General features: G+C 29.4%; 2 protein-coding genes and 1 long non-coding RNA gene across 3 annotated transcripts; 1 reads left to right on the forward strand and 2 right to left on the reverse strand.

Annotated features, from left to right (window-relative positions):
* Positions 1 to 5,155: 5,155 nt before the first annotated feature.
* Positions 5,156 to 7,886, forward strand: LOC145962208 (aminopeptidase N-like). The gene is made up of 7 exons (XM_083083180.1): positions 5,156 to 5,210; positions 5,599 to 5,879; positions 6,680 to 6,870; positions 7,074 to 7,412; positions 7,499 to 7,568; positions 7,671 to 7,775; positions 7,842 to 7,886. The coding sequence occupies exons 1-7, from the start codon at positions 5,156 to 5,158 to the stop codon at positions 7,884 to 7,886; spliced, it is 1,086 nt and encodes a 361-aa protein (XP_082939306.1).
* A 5,363-nt stretch (positions 7,887 to 13,249) lies between these two features.
* Positions 13,250 to 16,393, reverse strand: LOC145961622 (uncharacterized). The gene has a single exon (XM_083082046.1). The coding sequence runs from the start codon at positions 16,331 to 16,333 to the stop codon at positions 13,250 to 13,252; it is 3,084 nt and encodes a 1,027-aa protein (XP_082938172.1). The 5' UTR covers positions 16,334 to 16,393.
* On the reverse strand, positions 16,357 to 19,605 carry LOC145962209 (uncharacterized). The gene is made up of 3 exons (XR_014435841.1): positions 19,515 to 19,605; positions 16,466 to 16,601; positions 16,357 to 16,365 (listed from the first exon to the last, which is right to left on the reverse strand). It is a non-coding gene; the product is annotated as an uncharacterized LOC145962209 (long non-coding RNA).
* Positions 19,606 to 19,761: the final 156 nt, after the last annotated feature.

Here is a 19,761-nt window from a genome sequence, read left to right on the forward strand (position 1 = left end):
CTAAAGATTGTAACCACACAAAGTGGACGCGTTAGTAAGAAATCTGATCGTTTTGAAATCAAGCGTTAGTTGTAAGAAGAACATATTTAGCGTTTTGCTTTGTATAATTTCCTGAGTTCATTTTTTCTGTATTGAGCTATTTCGATATATGTACAATCTTAGACTAAGCTTTTACGATAAGTTATAGATATTCGTTCCCACGAAAAGGGGGAGGATGTCCTGGCAAGGATAGTAGAAAATGTGCCCGAGCACTTGAAATATTTTTCTAGAAATAAACAGCCGAGCACTTGAGTTAGAGATAGAACAGATAGGTCGCCCGGGCATTTTCGGTCCGGGATGTAAAAAGACAGTGAGAATCTCGGCGTCGTTGCGAGAGCACGAAGAGTTGCGAAAGGATCGCGCGAGTAGGAAGATCGACCCCTTGTATACACGCAGTGTTAATAAAGTATTATATCCTTTTAAGCTTAGAGAAGTGGCTCAGCTCATTTACGATCCCGATATTCGCGATTACGTTCATAACGATAGTCAAACGCATACGCCTCGATTTTCTTCCTTTTCAGTTAATTGTTGTAGAACGATCATGCCGGTTGCACATGCAGAAGTGAAATTAGTGTATTTGCATTATTCACCTAAATATTTCTTGTTTTAGTTTTTTTGTATCTATGCCTAATTAAAGTGTATATATTGATGTAATTATTTGCCGGTGCATTCTTCTAAAATATATTCATAAGTTTTTATAGTTGATTTGGCTGAGTCTTGCATTATATTTAGGTTATAATGCTTTTATTCTAAAAAATATGTTTGAGGGCACAAGTAACACAATACTCTGTGGACGAAAGTAACATGTTTCAATGCTTAGAGTGTAAGGGGGCTGGTCCCATAATAACTGTACCAAAGGCGATTCTTGTTATTCACGTATGCCATAATTGTGATTCGGAATAAATACCAATCTCTTTTGTATAAGTTATTATACAATTTTTACACTATTATTTAGAATTAAACTGTTATTTAGACTTAAAAAAGTACAAAACTAGTGTAATATTAAGTATAATTATTTTATGATATTACTTATAATTACTTTGCTTAACGAAGATTATTCCTTTTAAGTTTTTCAAAGATGATAAAAATAAATATTTATTTTATTTTTTATTTTAATATAATATAATACAAATTTATAAAAAAAGATATCTTGCTTAATAAAAGATTAATAATAAAAGTTGCCTTAAATTGAAAAAAGTCATATTTATTTTATTTTTCCGAAAATAAGAACTGGTACTTTTATCCCCAGACTATGTTACTTTCGTCCCCGATCCCCCGGATAAAAGTAACAATCAACATACTTGCGAAAAACTATAGCTCTTTAAATATCTATCATTTGAGATTGAAACATAGATATAATAATAGAACAATAAATGGAGTTTTTTAACATATAATGAAAAGTTCTGGACGATTGCGATTATTGACGACGACCACTTGAAGGTGTTAGTTGAAACAAAGTCACGCACATTGATTCAAGAGCTAGCGGAAAAACTTGGCGTAAGCAAGTAGTCAAGTCAGCTGTTTCTGATTACCTGGAACGAATTGGAAAAACAAAAAAGCTCGACAAATGGATGCCGCATCAATTGAGCGAAAATCAAAAGAATCGTCACTTTGAAGTGTGTTCTGCATTGATTTTGCGCAAACAAAATAATCCGTTTCTTGATCGCATTGTAACGTTTGATGAAAAATGGATCTTGTACGATAATCGTCGACGTTTTGCACAATTGTTTGACCATGATGAAGCGCCAAAACACTCTCGGAAACCAAATTTGCATTAAAAAAAGATTATGGTGACTATTTGGTAGTCGTCAGCCGAGATAATCCATTACAGCTTTTTAAATTCGGGCGAAATTATCGCGGCAGAGAGGTACTGTCAAGAAATTGGCAAAATGCATCAGGAACTGATACGTTTGCGTTCGGTTGGTCAACAGAAAAGTTCCAATTGTTCTACACGACAATGCTCGACTACACGCCGCACAACCGACGCTGCATTAATCAATTGAGCTATGAAGCTCTATGAAACTCTGTCTCACCCATTATATTCGCCGGTTTTCTCACCAACTGACTATCACTTCTTTAAACATTTTGACAATTTCTTGCTGGGGAAAACCTTTAACAATAAAGCTACTGTCAAAAACACCTTTGAAGAGTTTGTCGCTTCTAGAAATCTAAATTTTATGCTACAGGAATAAATAAATATTGTTTCTCGTTGGCAAAAATATTTAAATTTCAATGGTTCTCTTTTCGATTAATAAAGTTCACTTGATATATTAATAAGTTTCACTTTTAAAATATGCGTATTAGAACTTGAAGGTTAAAAACCACAATAACTTTCTGGACAACCTATATCTTCAATGTACATCAACTTATACGAAAAATAATATTAAAATATATATATTTTATAATCATAAAATTGAAAACTACAAATTAAAATATAAAATTGTAAATTAAATAATTATATTAAGGTATAAGTATAGGCATTAATAAAAATATATAATTAATATGTTAATTTAATAGAATCATTTAATTATAAATTTGGAAATACAATATTTTTTATGTCTTATTATACAACAGAAATAGACATTATTTATAATTTTCAGAGAAGCAGATATTATCTACAATGACAATGTAGATTCTGTTGCGACTAAAATCAAAGTTGCCCGCTTCATGGCCCATAAAATAATATAGGAATGTTCTTATTATGAAAATCCACTTTGGCCGTTATCCTCTTTGTTAAATGAAGCTATTGTCGCATTTCTTGGATTATATGTCACCAATCAGGTTATTTTAAGCATTCTTTAGCGCAAAACATGCTCAATAGCAAACAACATGATGGATATATATATATATATATATATATATATATATATGTATCATATTATTTGCAAGTGAGCAAGGTTTGCGTTAAACATACATATATATACAGGGTGTACCATTTTAACTTTCACACTCGAATATCTTGAAACTATGGCGGTTTCGGTGAAAATGTTTTAAACAAAAGTTGTATGGTTTTAAGGGGCCCATAAGACGGTGTCATTGGTTTTACCTTGAAAAGTCGTTTGAAGGTCACGTGAAGGTCACCTCCAACTTTTTAAACAGGATACTCTATATACTTTTCCATACTCTTGTAGCTTGCCTCAAGAGCTTTCCAAAACACTATAATTAAACAGTTTTTCATTAAATACTTTTCGAGTTATGAGGCTTGAAATAATTTCTTAATTTTACATAAACCATAAAATATCTAGTAAAATATTCATTTTCCAATTATCTTACCTTAATACTTTTATGTACAAAATAATGAGAGGAATCAATTGGTGTAAAGAAAAATCATAGTTTTTAAGAAAAAATATGGAATTGTTAATTGCAAATTACATATTTTTTCTTAAAAACAACTATGCTTTTTCTTTACACTAATTGATTCATCTCATTATTTTGTACATAAAAGTATTAAGGTAAGATAATCGAAAAATGAATATTTTACTAGATATTTTATGGTTTATGTAAAATTAAAAATTGTTTCAAGCCTCATAACTCGAAAAGTATTCAATGAAAAAATACTAGAAAAATATGTAATTTGCAATTAACAATTACATATTTTTTCTTAAAAACAACTATGTTTTTTCTTTACACGAATTGATTCGTCTCATTATTTAGTACATAAAAGTATTAAGGTAAGATAATCGAAAAATGAATATTTTACTAGATATTTTATAGATTATAAAATTAAGAAATCATTTCAAGCCTTAACTTGAAAATCACTCAACGCAAAAATACTTTATTATAGCGTTTTGAAAAGCTCTCGAGATAAGCTATAAGACTGAGCAATAAAAAATTGGCATTTCCGTTTAAAAAATTAAAGATGACCTACATGTGACCTTCCAACAATTATCCAAGGTCGAATCAATGGCACCATCTTATGTTCTCCTTCGAGTCAATCAACTTTTGTCTGAAACATTTTTCTCTAAAATCATTGGTTTACGAGATATAACACTGTAAAAAGAGACACCCTGCGTAGACGAAACTCTCTGCGAGGATCAAGATTAGATGTAGAATGAACTTCGCTTTGTCTTACAAAGTACACTTCGTGGACGCAATGAGTTCCGTCTCTCTCCCCCTTATTCCTTACGGGAGAGTTCTACTTCCAGAACGGACAACATAATGCAAACGTATTCCTTTAAATATAAAATTTTGTTTCGATTACATTATATAGTACAAAGAGTATCTTATTGTAAATTAGTACAATGTAAACTAACCTCATACATAATGCTTTTAATATCATATTATGCACTTTTACCATAATTATTAATTATTATTTATTATAACTATTATCTTATTCATATTCTGATGTAAATTATATAATTATAGTATCCAGTGTATTGCGTATATTACAACACATGATTACTGAAGTGATATTTTGGCAGAGTATCCGTATATATGTAAAGGACAAGTAAGTAATACACTATATTGCTATAATTACTATTTTTATTTAAATTAAATTTATTTTATTTTTATTTAAACACACCGTTTCTTTATACTTTATTATCTTTATTATTACCATTTCCAATATTTTTTACCTTCAATGTCATTAAATATTCAAGATATATTTCATTTTATATATACACTTATCTTTAAAAGTAATCAAGTTTGGCCATTTCTTTTAAATTATAATTTAAACTGTAGCATCAATATTTATATAAAAACTATAAATCATATGATTAATTATGTAATTAATTATATATTTAATTAAATTAAACATAAAATATAATTAACAATTTTAAATTGTGATAATTATATATATATATATATATATATATATATATATATATATATATTTATTTGCTTATAATACCTTTCGTTGTCACATCAATAAATTTTGCATAAATTTTATAACTTTAGCAAGCCAACTTTTAACTATTTTGGTGAAGTTATGAAGAACCTTTCGTCCATTCAAATGTCTACAGACAATTTACTTATAAGACAGCTAATTGAGTCTTCAACAAAACGAAAATATTTTCCTGTATTGAAAATAGTACGAGATTATAATCAGCCTATCGGACGGATAAAAGTAACGATACAACATAGAAATTTACATAAGATAGTGAATAATGACATACCTATGTCGTATATTACGCAGTTGGGTGACTGGATAGTATTTAATAAACAACAAATTGGTAAGTGTGCAATAAATTTATTACATTTTACAGTGTATATCAGACATACACATTGGAGAAAAAGATTTACATTATTAAAAATATTATTTATTATATTATGTATTATATACATTACATTTATTATACATTAAATATACATACATACATACGTACAATTATTAGAAATATTCAACTTTCATGCAAAATGATTTTATACCTAATATAATATACAATTTGCATTTCCATTTATGTTCACTTTATGATACATTTTTGATCTGTGTTAATGTATAAAAGTATAAGTACAAAAGTATAAACAGACACTTTTACTGATAAACCCTTTGAAAGAATTATATATATATATATATATATATATATATATATATATATACAATTTATTTCTTTTCGGCAGGATATTATCGAGTCAATTACGATATCGAGAACTGGCGAAGAATTGCAAGTTATCTAAATTCTAAAAATTATATGAAAATACATGTTTTGAATCGTGCCCAAATTATCGATGACGCTTTCCACTTAATGATAACAAACCAACTTAATTCCACTGTATTCTGGAATATTATGAAATATCTATCACGAGAAACAGACTACGTGGCATGGTATCCTATGTTCAAAGCTTTGAAATATCTGTCCAATATCTTTCTATTTCAGGAACCAATATATTTTAATATCAAGGTAATAACACATATTATAAACAATGTCAATAATGATGCCTTAAACATACTAAAAACATATTACTTATTGCACATATTAATATTGTGTGCATTTATAACAATAATTATTAAGTGCTTTCAGAAAAAATACATACATTAAAATACATGTGGCTAAAAAAGTTTGATTACGATTTTTAAATATATTTTGGATGAATGATAAGTATCTATTTCTATTCGAATAGAATACATACTAATTATAAAAAGTTGGAGAGGAAGATAGAGAAAAATATGAAAATTGTTACCATTTTTAATCAAAGCATGATATTCATAATGACGATTTAAATATCATTAATTTTTAGATAGAAAATTAGTAGAAAACATATATGTACATCAGTTATTTGTATGTTTAATACACACACAAACAGTTAAAAAGTTATTAAATTATATTATACATATAATGTCTACATGTATGTCTATATGTCTACAAAATATTTTTGTATTTTGTAGACATATATTTGTATATTTTGATATGGACATGTGTGCATGTGTTAAGCATGTGTGAATATGCACGCAAGTAAAATTCAAATTTGTGTAAATACGTATACAATATAAGTATAGCTATACATATAATAGATATCTTTATAAAAAGAAGTTTAGAGCTGTTTACCAAGACAAAACGTTCTTAATATATAAAACCATGTAAAATACATTTGCGCAAGATATCTTTCGGTATGGCAAAATATAATGCAAGAATCGAAAAATATAAAATTTATATCAAGTAACAATATAAATACATATAAATATATATATTTATATATTAAGGGGAAAATGCTAAACTTACTATACGATTTGCTTGATAAACTTAAATACGATGAAGTTTCTAATGAACACGATCTTACAAAGAGTTTAAGAATGGAGGCTGCGAAATGGGCATGTAATCTTGATGGTCGCATATGCATAAGAGCAGCCCAGCACAATTTAAATCGACATCTCGCAGATCCCAAAAAGAACACATAATTTTTCATATATATTCTCGGTTATTCTAATTTAATTGTTTTGTAGATACATGTGCAATGTTTATTACATTATTTGATCAAAATTTAAATTTATTATGTTATGTTATGAAATTATAATTTGTTTAATTATTTAATCAAAATATAAGTTTAATATGTGCAAAACTTTTATATTAGAATCTGTTTTTTGTTAAATCTCGTAGGCTTTTGCCATGGTGGAAACAATGGACATACTGTCAAGGTTTAAAAGTATTGTACTATTCTCTTAGCGATGAAGATTCTCCTTGGTGGAGAGTATATCGTCTGGGAAAAGAAAAATTTAAACCTAAACTTTTAAAATTTCTCTCTTGCCCTGAGGATTCACAATTTATCAAAGACTATCTAAATCTAATAAAAAATGATAGTACAACATCGATTATGTTTTTAAAAGATTTTTCCGATCAAGATTATATTAATTATTTTCTTTTTACTTTCGCGAAGCATGCAAAGAATCCTGTAATACTCAATTTCATATTACATAATCTTGAGCATATAAAACCTAAGTGACACAGTTTTCTCTCCGTAAATATATATCTATCATTCAACAATTTATTTGTGTATCAATACATTTACTGTTTTACTGTTACAGACAAGTCAGCAAGTATGCAACGTTTATTATTATTATTAATCATGTGTATTCCACAAATCAACTCGAAAAGGTAAAAATTGCATGTGCTTATGTACATATATATATGTAAAATAAATAACCATGATACGACATCAAATATTGCTGTTAATATCATCAAAATGATCTGCTTTAGATAAACGACTTCCTAACAGATAAATTTTTTAATGTAACGCAAGTTGAATTAAATGAATGTAAGAAGTTATGGTTTCTTGTGAAAGAAAGTAATACGAAAGTAAAGGTAAATTTTATGAATATCATTATTCTAATATTTCATTTATTAATCATTGATTTTTTTTTCATGCAGAATATATTAATGTCACAGTATCCCAAAGTAACAAGTAAAAATTAATGTTATTTAATTTTTTTTATAAAATAAGCATATTTTTATTTCTAATTTCCGAAAATATATTATTTTGGAAATATGTATTTTTAATGAATGAGAAATTGGGAAAGAGTGAGCGAGCAAGCGAAAGCAAAAGAGAAAGAGAATTTCTTTACTTCGAAATTTTAGTGAAAATCGATTTATATAAATTTTAAAAAGAGAATTTACAAGCTTCAGATTTAAATATTAGTTAGTCTAGATGTTCAGCTCTTAGTTAAATAAATTTAAATGTTTTTCAATATAATTGGGAAAGTATTACGTAATGTGATTCGCATACTTTAATATTACACGAGTCATTTGTTTACTAAAATAAAAATTTAATGAAGATAAATAAGTTAAGAAGAATTAATGCACCTGCTACATATAACAATTATAATATTAAAATATTATAATGATATTATCTCTGTGACAGCTGCAGTTTATATAAATTTCTAATTTCATTTTTAAAATCTCTAATTCTAAATTTTGATTTTGATTTGTCGAAGGTTGTAAAGTATTATTTATAAGCATTCCTTGCAAACAAAAGAGTTGTTAAGTAAAATATAGTGCAACACTATGTATAATATAATAGAACACATAGTACAATAGAAGAATGATTTTATTCTCATTTCAGCAAACTAGTAATTTTCATAATCCATAATTATTATTTATTCCTAATATATTTAAGATTATTATTATTATTGCATGTATTATATATATGTATTAAATATATTAATATTATACATATATATATACAGGGTGACCCATTTTAACTTAGGCAGCCAAATAACTCGAAAAATAAGCAAGATAGAGAAAAATGTTTTAGACAAAAGTTGTATGGTTTCGAGGGGGCCATAAGATGGTATCATTGGTTTGACCTTGAAGAGTCATTTGAAGGTCACGTGAAGGTCACTTCAATTTTTTTAAATGGAATACCCTATATATTTTTGTACATTCTTGTAGCTTATTTCGAGAGCTTTCCAAAACACTATAATTAAGTACCTTTCCGTTAAGTACTTTTTGAGTTATGATGTTTGAAATAATTTCTTAATTTTACATAAACCGTAAAATATCTTGTAAAATATTCATTTTTCGATTACCTTACCTTAATACTTTTACGTACAAAATAATGAGAGGAATCAACTGGTGTAAAGAAAACACATAGTTGTTTTAAAGAAAAAATATATAATTTGCAATTAACAATTCCATATTTTTTCTTAAAAACAACTATGTGTTTTCTTTACACCAATTGATTCCTCTCATTATTTTGTACATAAAACTATTAAGGTAAGGTAATCGAAAAATGAATATTTTACAAGATATTTTACGGTTTATGTAAAATTAAGAAATTATTTCAAGCCTCATAACTCAAAAAGTACTTAACGAAAATGTACTTAATTATAGTGTTTTGGAAAGCTCTCGAGATGAGCTACAAGAATGTACAAAAATATATAGGATGTTCCATTTAAAAAAATTGAAGTGACCTTCACGTGACCTTCAAATGACTCTTCAAGGTCAAACCAATGATACCATCTTATGGCCCCCTCGAAACCATACAACTTTTGTCTAAAACATTTTTCTCTATCTTGCTTATTTTTCGAGTTATTTGGCTGCCTAAGTTAAAATGGGTCACCCTGTATATATATATATATATATATATATATATATACACACATACACGAGATAATATTTAATATAATATTTATTAATAATTATTGGCTATTCACACTAATACTTAATACCGATATCCACGCGACGGAAGATCCGCAAGATTTAAATCCTCGGGTACATATTTCCATTTCTCTTGTCTACTGAACTCGCGTATTTCTTTTATTCTGTTCCGAACGAACGTTTCCCATTGCATGTCGCGTTTGATCCACGCCAACACTGTAGTCGAGTCGGTCTAACTAAAACGTCGTTCTAGAACTCTTTCGCGTTAAGGGGATGCTGGAATCATCGGCGAACTCATGCGCGATTTTGAGCGCCGCCTTGAAAGAATTAAAAAAAATGTTACCGACGCAGTCGGCATGAGAGTGAGCGAGATAGCAATAGGAGCGAGCGAGACAGCAATAGGAGCGAGGGAGACAGTAATAGGAGCGAGCGAGATAGTAATAGGAGCGAGCGAGACAGTAATAGGAGCGAGCGAGAAGGGAATAGCAGCGTGCAAGGAAAGGTTCGATCCTCGAGTTTTCTCTTCCAACTGCTATGCTCCTCTCGCTCGCTCCTATTACTGTCTCGCTCGCTTCTATTATTCTCTTTCGCTCGCTCGCTGAAATACATTTGTTGTGTGGTAATAATAATACACACCGCGTGATCTTTGTACATGTGTCGTTTCAAATGGTTATAAAAAAACGACTTTTTTTCTCGACCAAAATTTCGCCGCAAGGCTGAATATAATGTAGAGAACGAATAGGCATATATAAAATGTGTGTAAATTAAATTTGAAAAATATTTGTATATAATAAACATCTAATGTTATACACTTGACTTATATTTATCTGTATATAATAAATACAAATTAATTGTAATATTTAAATACATACATATTGAATATATAATTATTTTTATTTTGTATTTTATATTATAATGAATAAAATAATACTTATAATATACATATATAAATACATATATTGAATATTGTTGGAACATGTATTCATTGTTTGTGTAATTATGATGTAAAGTGTAAAATAAACATAACTATATTCAATTTGTGTAACCGTATTATATTAATTTAATAATTAATTTTGTATTTATCATATACGACTAAAATTAAGAAAAGCATATTCTTCTTTAGTTAAATTTTTTCTTCAATTATAAATGTATAGTAATATATATATATTATATATATATATATATATATATATATATATATATTTGTAAAATAAATATTTTATCATATTTGATATCTCTTAGACACTTTGCATACGTCTACTTCATCTTGTACATGGCTTCATTATATCATGGTTTTGCATATGCAAAATATGCAATAAATAGGAACTAAATATGTTACAATGTTTCTGAGAAATATGTGTATATAACATTATATATCTAATATCTTATACTTTTCTTATTTTTATCTGTGTCTAATAAATGCAAATAAATTGTTTATTATTTATAATACATATTAGATGTTGAATATATAATTATCTCTGTTTTGTATTTTATACCATAATGTGTGTGAAAAAATTATGAATACGTGTACATTTACAATAATAATCAATATATGTATTTATATGTATATATTGAATACTATTATAAAAATACATTTTAATAATTTCATTCATTATGGTATAAAATAGAAAAAAGCAATTTTATATTTACCTAATTGCATTATAATAAACAATTTATTTTCATTTATATTACACACAGATAAAAATTAGAAAAGTATATAATATTAGATATATAGTGTTATATACACATATTTCTAAAATTAAACATTGTTGAATATTTAGTTCCTATTTATTGCATATTTTGCAAATGCAAATCTATGATATAATGTACAAGATGAAGTAGACGTTTACAAAGTGTCTAAGAGATATTAATCAAATGTAATAAAATATTTATTTCACAAATATATATATATATATATATATATATATATATATATATATATATATATACAGGGTGGCCCATTTTAATGCATCCAGTCGAATATCTCGAAAACCAAGCCCGGGAGAGAAAAATGTTTCAGACAAAAGTTGTTTGGTTTCGAGGGGGCCATAAGATGGTATTATTCGTTTGACCTTGAAGAGTTATTTGAAGGTCACATGTAGGTCAGCTTCAATTTCTTAAATGGAACCTACTATTTATCATTGCACATTCTTGTAGCTCATCTCGAGAGCTTTCCAAAACACTATAATTAAGTACCTTTTCGTTAAGTACTTTTTGAGTTATGAGGCTTGAAATAATTTCTTAATTTTACAGAAACCGTAAAATATCTTGTAAAATATTCATTTTTCGATTATCTTACCTTAATACTTTTACGTACAAAATAATGAGAGGAATCAATTGGTGTAAAGAAAACACATAGTTGTTTTGAAGAAAAAATATGTAATTTGCAATTAACAATTCCATATTTTTTCTTCAAAACAACTATGTGTTTTCTTTATACCAATTGATTCCTCTCATTATTTTGTACGTAAAAGTATTAAGGTAAGATAATCGAAAAATGAATATTTTGCAAGATATTTTACGATTTATGTAAAATTAAGAAATTATTTCAAGCCTCATAACTCAAAAAGTACTTAACGAAAAGGTACTTAATTATAGTGTTTTGGAAAGCTCTCGAGATGAGCTACAAGAATGTGCAATGATAAATAGTAGGTTCCATTTAAGAAATTGAAGGTGACCTACATGTGACCTTCAAATAACTCTTCAAGGTCAAACCAATGGTACCATCTTATGTCCCCCTCGAAACCAAACAACTTTTGTCTGAAACATTTTTCTCTCCCGGGCTTGGTTTTCGAGATATTCGACTGGATGGATTAAAATGGGCCACCCTGTATATATATATATATATATATATATATATATATATATATATATATATACAGGGTGGCCCATTATATATATATATATATATATATATATATATATATATATATATATATATATATATTATATATATATATATATATATATATATATATATATATATATATATATAATAACATATATATAATATTATACATTTATAATTGAAGAGTAATCTTTAACCAAAGAAAAATATGCTTTTCTTAATTTTAGCCGTATATGATAAATACAAAATTAATTATTTAAAAAATTAATATAATACAGTTACACAATATAGTTATCTTTTACACTTAACACCATAATGACAAAAAATGAATACATGTATTTACAATACTATTTAGTACATGTATTTGTGTATATATATTAAATGTTATAAATATACGTATTAACATTTTATTCATCATGATATAAAACACAAAATAAAGATAATTATGTGTTCAATATGTAATTGTTTGTATTCAAATATTAAATAATTTATTTGTACATATTTATTATATAGAGATAAAAATACGTAAAGTATATAACACTAGGTGTATGTATATACATATAAACGTATAATGCCAGTACACGTTAGATCGCCCCTGGCTTTATTAGTATATAAATATATTTATATTAATATAAAATATTTTTAAAAATATTTCATATATAGAATGGGCCCCATCCATCGCCCATTTTCGTAAGACGCAACCATTATATTTTCGTCTTTCCGATTTGCACACCAAGTGTATAAATAATATAGCATTCTTTTTATGCAAATGAGGGACGCATTGAATATTATTATATTAAACAAATGCTATTTATTTTGATGCAACAAACATTTATTGTGAAGGGAACGGTGACAGCTTGTTAGTTTCTATTATATTCATAAAATGACGTCTCATGCGCTCTACGTCATTAGAATATTTATCCTCACAAGGATTTCTTCCTAAAACTACAGATGTAGCAAAAGCAGCTGCATAAATTCCGCAACATATGCTATCTGGTTGTTCTTGGACTTTTTCAAATATTATATTGCTTACATTTATTCTTGGATAACGTTTGCGAATATAATCTTTCTCTTTTTCTGCCAATTTTTTATATGTACAGCCAGGTAAGCTGTCATATATATGCAGTTTGGAGCCATCACAGAAAATGCATCGCCAGTGATCAGTACAGTTGCCTCCAATTATTTGTAAACTGTTATCGCTATCACTGGCTGTTATCAGATCCGGAAACTCCAAATACAGAACGCTTTGCGTTTCGAAACAAGAAGTTTCTCTAACAACACGCAAGAATCTATCTAACGATTCATCGTTCAGTTTGCTCTGTACAGGCAGAACGTTCTCTCTCACCAAAGGAAGAGGAGCAATTATATCATCTAAAACTTTCTTACGTTTTGCTATTTCATCTTTAGTTAGATTTTGTTTAATCTTTGAATAACTGACTAAGATGCAATCGCTATCTTGCTCTGTATCCGAAACAGTAGCAATATTCGCCAAGTCTGTTTGCATCAAATTCAGTTTTAATCGTTTGTTTTCTTGCTTGTTATCTACATTATTTTGTTGCGCAGTTTTGCGGATAATTTTTCTTTCAGATGCTTTTTTTTGAGCATCTTCTACATATTGCGGGTCTCTAATTAACATATGCCTGTTATGACGGCTATCCAAGATTTCTGGAAGCATACAGTCATGATAGAAACGTTTTAGAAAAGGCAGCATTTGATTTTCCCAAAAGTCATTGTCTCTATTTACTACCACAACTTTTAAACTTTTGGAAGTCCATATAGCGAATATGCAATAGTTTCGCTGCGTTATGTTCAACTGCCCTTGAACTTGATAAAAGAATCGATGATTTCGATTCATTTTATCATTATTTTTTCTGTCAAATATGCCTTTCAGTAAAGGCAATTTTTGTACAGCCTCATCAGCTGTTAAATTCTCTGCTGATAGAGGACATTTAATCTCTACCAAACCATCTTCATCGATAAGTCCATCGGGAGAAGCACCCAAAAATGGATTTTTATAATCAATGAACAATCCACATGGTTCAATTTTTTTATTTAATTTTGTAGCCAACTCTTTTCTGGCGACTTCCTCCCTATCGCGACCATATTTCATGGCTGCTGTGTCAATTTGTGAAGGATATAAAATGCTTTTTACAGTCGCTGCACAAGACGTTGTTGGTCTCATGCGACATACAGTTCCAAAATTGGATGCTGTTAGCATTTCACGCCTTAATGAATGCCATAGTTCACATTCATTTTGGTCTCTTGTATCCCGTTCAATTTTTTCCCTGTTTTCTGCATTTTCTGACAACTTTTCTATATGATTTATTTCAAGTTGTTTGTATACGTCAGGTGGAAGATCTGGCTTTTGTGATTGTGGGCCATAATATCGATCTGTTCCTGCCTCTCGTTTAAATTTTTTACATCTGCCATCCTCTTCTCGAGATTTTTTGGTTATCGCAACCTTTATTTGTCGTCGTTTTTCTAAATTTTTGACAGTCGGGGGAACATCCTTACACATGCTTTTGTATACTTGCGTAAGCACTTGTTGAGTATTATACTGCACAACAGCTCCCGCAATTCTAGCATTGTAAGAACCTCGTAAACCAAAATTAAGGCGCTTTCCACCTATTTCTTTGCAGATTATTGAATTAAACGCTTCTGCAGGATTGTTTGTCAAATTTAACAACAAACTATCGGAATAAGCACTCAAATACCTGACAGCACTTTCAATTTTGTCATATAAACCGTGGAATTTTAAATACGGCACATAATTTTGTATTTTCTCACGGTTTTCTTCGCATCTACGGCCACGTTGATTACATCCTTTATGCTCACCAAAAATATGGCTAGGAATATTTAAAATATCTTTTTGTAATTCCGTAGCTTTGTCATGGTGAGGTAATTTTTCCCCTCTTCGTAGAGCGGCAGCTTCTACTACTTCTTTCCGTATTTTTAAAATGTTGTTTTTTACAAGATTTCGTAGCTGTACAAAGCCACGTTTTCTGTGCTGTTTTAGCTGAACTGTACCTGCAACGACCTTCAACTTTTTGCACAAGTTGCGAAGCAAATGATTAGTGCATTCTACTTTTTTTACGGTCACCATTTGTTCGCGATACGGTGCGTTATTTAGTATGGCCTGATATACACTGCTGTCGCCATCAGCAATAACTGTTTTATATATCAGTCCATGCATTTCAAGGCTATTTTTAAAGCCTTCTACAATGGCGTCACTTTCCATACTTGTAGAGCTAGCGTTGCGGTCAAAATTTTTATAACATTTGTGACTGCGTGACTCGAGTCCATTTCGCTCCGCTCTGTCACACACCGTACAAAATTTGTTGCGGATACCAATGAAGAGAACTTTTTTTGTGCGGTAACCAATTATGGCACCAACACCAGAAAGTGAATCGTAAGTGTTGCCGTACGACCTCTTCATCCAACTACCATCCGCTACAACGGTTATGTATGGAATGCCATTTATAGTTTCATTCCTCTCGAGGGCGAGTTGTTTTTCTACTTCGCCTGCCATTTTCATACTTTCTGTAGCTGTTTTTTGAAAATCATCGACTAGATTTTCGCGATATTTTATATAAGTCTTTTCAGACATGCAAGGAATATTTACACCTGCACAGAACTCTTCCAGTTGGGCATAACCATTTCCAATTGTTATAGTTGTAGCTACAGCAGCTTGGTTGAGATCCAACTTTTCAGGTTCTGTGGATTCTGACCATATATTGTCTTCATAGTTGCACATTTGACATTTGAAGAAATATTGCGTCATCAACCCTTCACGATGAGATTTTATGAGTTTCCAATCTTTAAATTGGCACTCTATTCCTCGCGCATGGCTATCAAATGTTCTGTGCATCTCTGTCCATATAAAAGAAAAGTCGACAATACTGCGGCCTTTAGGCATGCATTCTTGGATACGATTTGTATCTAAAAGGCCTTTATTATCGATAACGAGATTTTCGTTATCTTCGCTATGTACAACTTTTTCTATATACATACCTGGTACGTCGCCTTTTATATCTTCGTACTGCATTACTTTGGTACTGATGTTTGAATCCATCTTGTCTGATGATTCCATTGATTCAACAAACTTGATGGATTCATTTTCAGTACCATTAGTAAGCTTAGTACCACGCAGACTTTCAACCCGCTGTAGGTTTAGCATTTGTCGCCTAGAAAAAAATAATCATATAATATTTATACGCATTTGAAACGTCATATAAAACATTATATACTCATTATTCCTTTCAATTTTCAAAAGAAAACTTCAAAAAGATACAATCTTAAAAGTAAGAACAGTTTTTTTCTTATTCTACTGTAAAAAAATTTTCATATACAATACAATATTATGTTCAAAGTAATTAAAACCTTTAAGAGTAAATATAACCAGTACATGATATACTTTTCTGGCATTATTGTTACGAACCAGCTCACGTCAGAATAGACGGCTCTGGCATTATTGTTACGAACCAGCCCACGTCAGAATAGACGCCTCTGGCATAATTGTTACGAACCAGCCCACGTCAGAATAGACGCCTCTGGCATAATTGTTACGAACCAGCCCACGTCAGAATAGACGCCTCTGGCATAATTGTTACGAACCAGCCCACGTCAGAATAGACGCCTCTGGCATAATTGTTACGAACCAGCCCACGTCAGAATAGACGCCTCTGGCATTATTGTTACGAACCAGCCCACGTCAGAATAGACGCCTCTGGCATTATTGTTACGAACCAGCCCACGTCAGAATAGACGCCTCTGGCATTATTATTATGACCAGTCCACATTGAAGTATGTCTCTGGCATCAATTACTATTAACTAACTATTACGATTAACTAACTGTGTAACTACTATTTATATCAAGTGTTATTTTTATCAATAAATTAGAAAAAAACTGTTCTTCATATTTTACTTTAATATCTCGTGGATGAACTGGCGGTACACGTTTCTTTTTATCGAAATATAAGATTAATTTTATAAATTTGTTATTTGCTGAAGAAAAATCACAGAATAAAAAAAACCGTAGACTTCACTTTCAATATTTTATACAGGGTGTCCCATTTTAAAAGTTCCACTAGATTATCTCTATAGGAAAGCATTTAAGAAAAAAATGTTTCAAACAAAAGTTGTTTGATTCGAAGGGAGACATAAGATGGCGCCATTGGTTTGACCCTGAAGAGTCATTTGAAGGTTCACATAAAGGTCACCTTGAATTTTTTGAATGGAACACCCTATATATTTTTGCATATTTTTGTAGCTTATCTGGAGAGCTTTCCAAAACACTATAATTAAGTATTTTTTCATTAAGTACTTTTCGAGTTATGAGGCTTGAAATAATTTCTTAATTTTACATAAACCATAAAATATCTAGTAAAATATTCATTTTTCGATTATCTGACCTTAATACTTTTGCACAGAACAATGTGAGGAATCAATTGGTGTAAAGAAAACACATAATAGTTTCTAAAAAAAAGTATGTAATTTGCAATTAACAATTCCATATTTTTTCTTCAAAACAACTATGTTTTTTATTTACACTAATTGATTCCTCACATTGTTCTGTGCACAAAAGTATTAAGGTAAGATAATCGAAAAATTAATATTTTACAAGATATTTTATGGTTTATGTAAAATTAAGAAATTATTTCAAGCCTCATAACTCAAAAAGTACTTTAACGAAAAGGTACTTAATTATAGTGTTTTGGAAAGCTCTCGAGATAAGCTACAAGAATATGCAATGACAAATGGTAGGTTCCATTTAAGAAATTGAAGGTGACCTTCATGTGACCTTCAAATAACTCTTCAAGGTCAAACCAATGATACCATCTTATGGCCCCCTCGAAACCATAAAACTTTTGTCTGAAACATTTTTCTCTAAAATGCTTTGTTTTCGAAATAATTGCGTGCGTTAATTAAAATGGCTCACCCTGTATATACAGGGTGTTTCATTTTAATCCGACCAGTCGAATATCTCGAAAACCAAGCCCGGGAGAGAAAAATATTTCAGACAAAAGTTGTTTGGTTTCGAGGGGGCCATAAGATGGTGACAATGATTTGACCTTGAACAGTCATTTGAAGGTCACATAAAGGTCACCTTAAATTTCTTAAATGGAATACCCTATATATTTTTGCACATTCTTGTAGCTGACATCGAGAGCTTTCCAAAACACTATAATTAAGTACCTTTTCGTTAAGTACTTTTTGAGTTATGAGGCTTGAAATAATTTCTTAATTCTACATAAACCGTAAAATATCTAGTAAAATATTCATTTTTCGATTATCTTACCTTAATACTTTTACGTACAAAATAATGAGAGGAATCAATTGGTGTAAAGAAAACACATAGTTGTTTTGAAGAAAAAATATGTAATTTGCAATTAACAATTCCATATTTTTTCTTAAAAACAACTATGTGTTTTTTTTACACCAATTGATTCCTCTCATTATTTTGTACATAAAAGTATTAAGGTAAGATAATCGAAAAGTGAATATTTTACAAGATATTTTACGGTTTATGTAAAATTAAGAAATTATTTCAACCCTCATAACTCAAAAAGTACTTAACGAAAAGGTACTTAATAATAGTGTTTTGGAAAGCTCTCGAGATAAGCTACAAGAGTGTGCAAAAATATATAGGGTATTCCATTTAAAAAAATTGAAGTGACCTTCACGTGACCTTCAAATGACTCTTCAAGGTCAAACCAATGATACCATCTTATGGCCCCCTCGAAACCAAATAACTTTTGTCTGAAATATTTTTCTCTCCCGGGCTTGGTTTTCGAGATATTCGACTGGTCGGATTAAAATGAAACACCCTGTATATATAGACAGAATAGTAATGGTTGCAGCACTTTTATTATTAAATTTAGGTACAAGTTAGTAATCATATATCGTATATCGATATATCGTGAAACTTGCTTATATATATATATATATATATATATATATATATATATATATAAGCAAGTTTCACGATATATCGATATACGATATATGATTACTAACTTGTACCTAAATTTAATAATAAAAGTGCTGCAATCATTACTATTCTGTCTACAAGCTTATATGATTATGCAAAACATACCTTCTTGCCCATCCTTTCTTTCGAGAAAGTCGGAGGCGGGAAGGATATTTGTTTTTTAAGTCTTCTTTCATTTCGTATTTATTGCTGTAAGAGAATAAAATAAATAATAAATTTAAAATAATAAATTTTTCGAAATATGTTTGGGGCGATTAAAATTAAACGCCCTGTACATAATTATAATATTTCGTAATATCACAAATCAAATTAGCAATACTTACGAATAAAATTATACAATTACTGAATTGTT

This window comes from Camponotus vicinus, unplaced genomic scaffold (assembly GCF_025532165.1).
Source record: "Camponotus vicinus isolate PSW18456_S1 unplaced genomic scaffold, iyCamVici1.0 SCAF_11, whole genome shotgun sequence".
NCBI classification, from domain to species: domain Eukaryota; kingdom Metazoa; phylum Arthropoda; class Insecta; order Hymenoptera; family Formicidae; genus Camponotus; species Camponotus vicinus.

Bases quoted from the DNA above. Each gene is read 5' to 3' on its own strand.
- LOC145962208 (XM_083083180.1), top strand. From the start codon at position 5,156: ATGTCGTATATTACGCAGTTGGGTGACTGGATAGTATTTAATAAACAA. The intron at 5,880-6,679 runs GTAATAACACAT...TTATATATTAAG, and splicing joins CAATATATTTTAATATCAAG to GGGAAAATGCTAAACTTACT. The intron at 7,413-7,498 runs GTGACACAGTTT...TTACTGTTACAG, and splicing joins CTTGAGCATATAAAACCTAA to ACAAGTCAGCAAGTATGCAA.
- LOC145961622 (XM_083082046.1), bottom strand. From the start codon at position 16,333: ATGCCTAAAGGCCGCAGTATTGTCGACTTTTCTTTTATATGGACAGAG.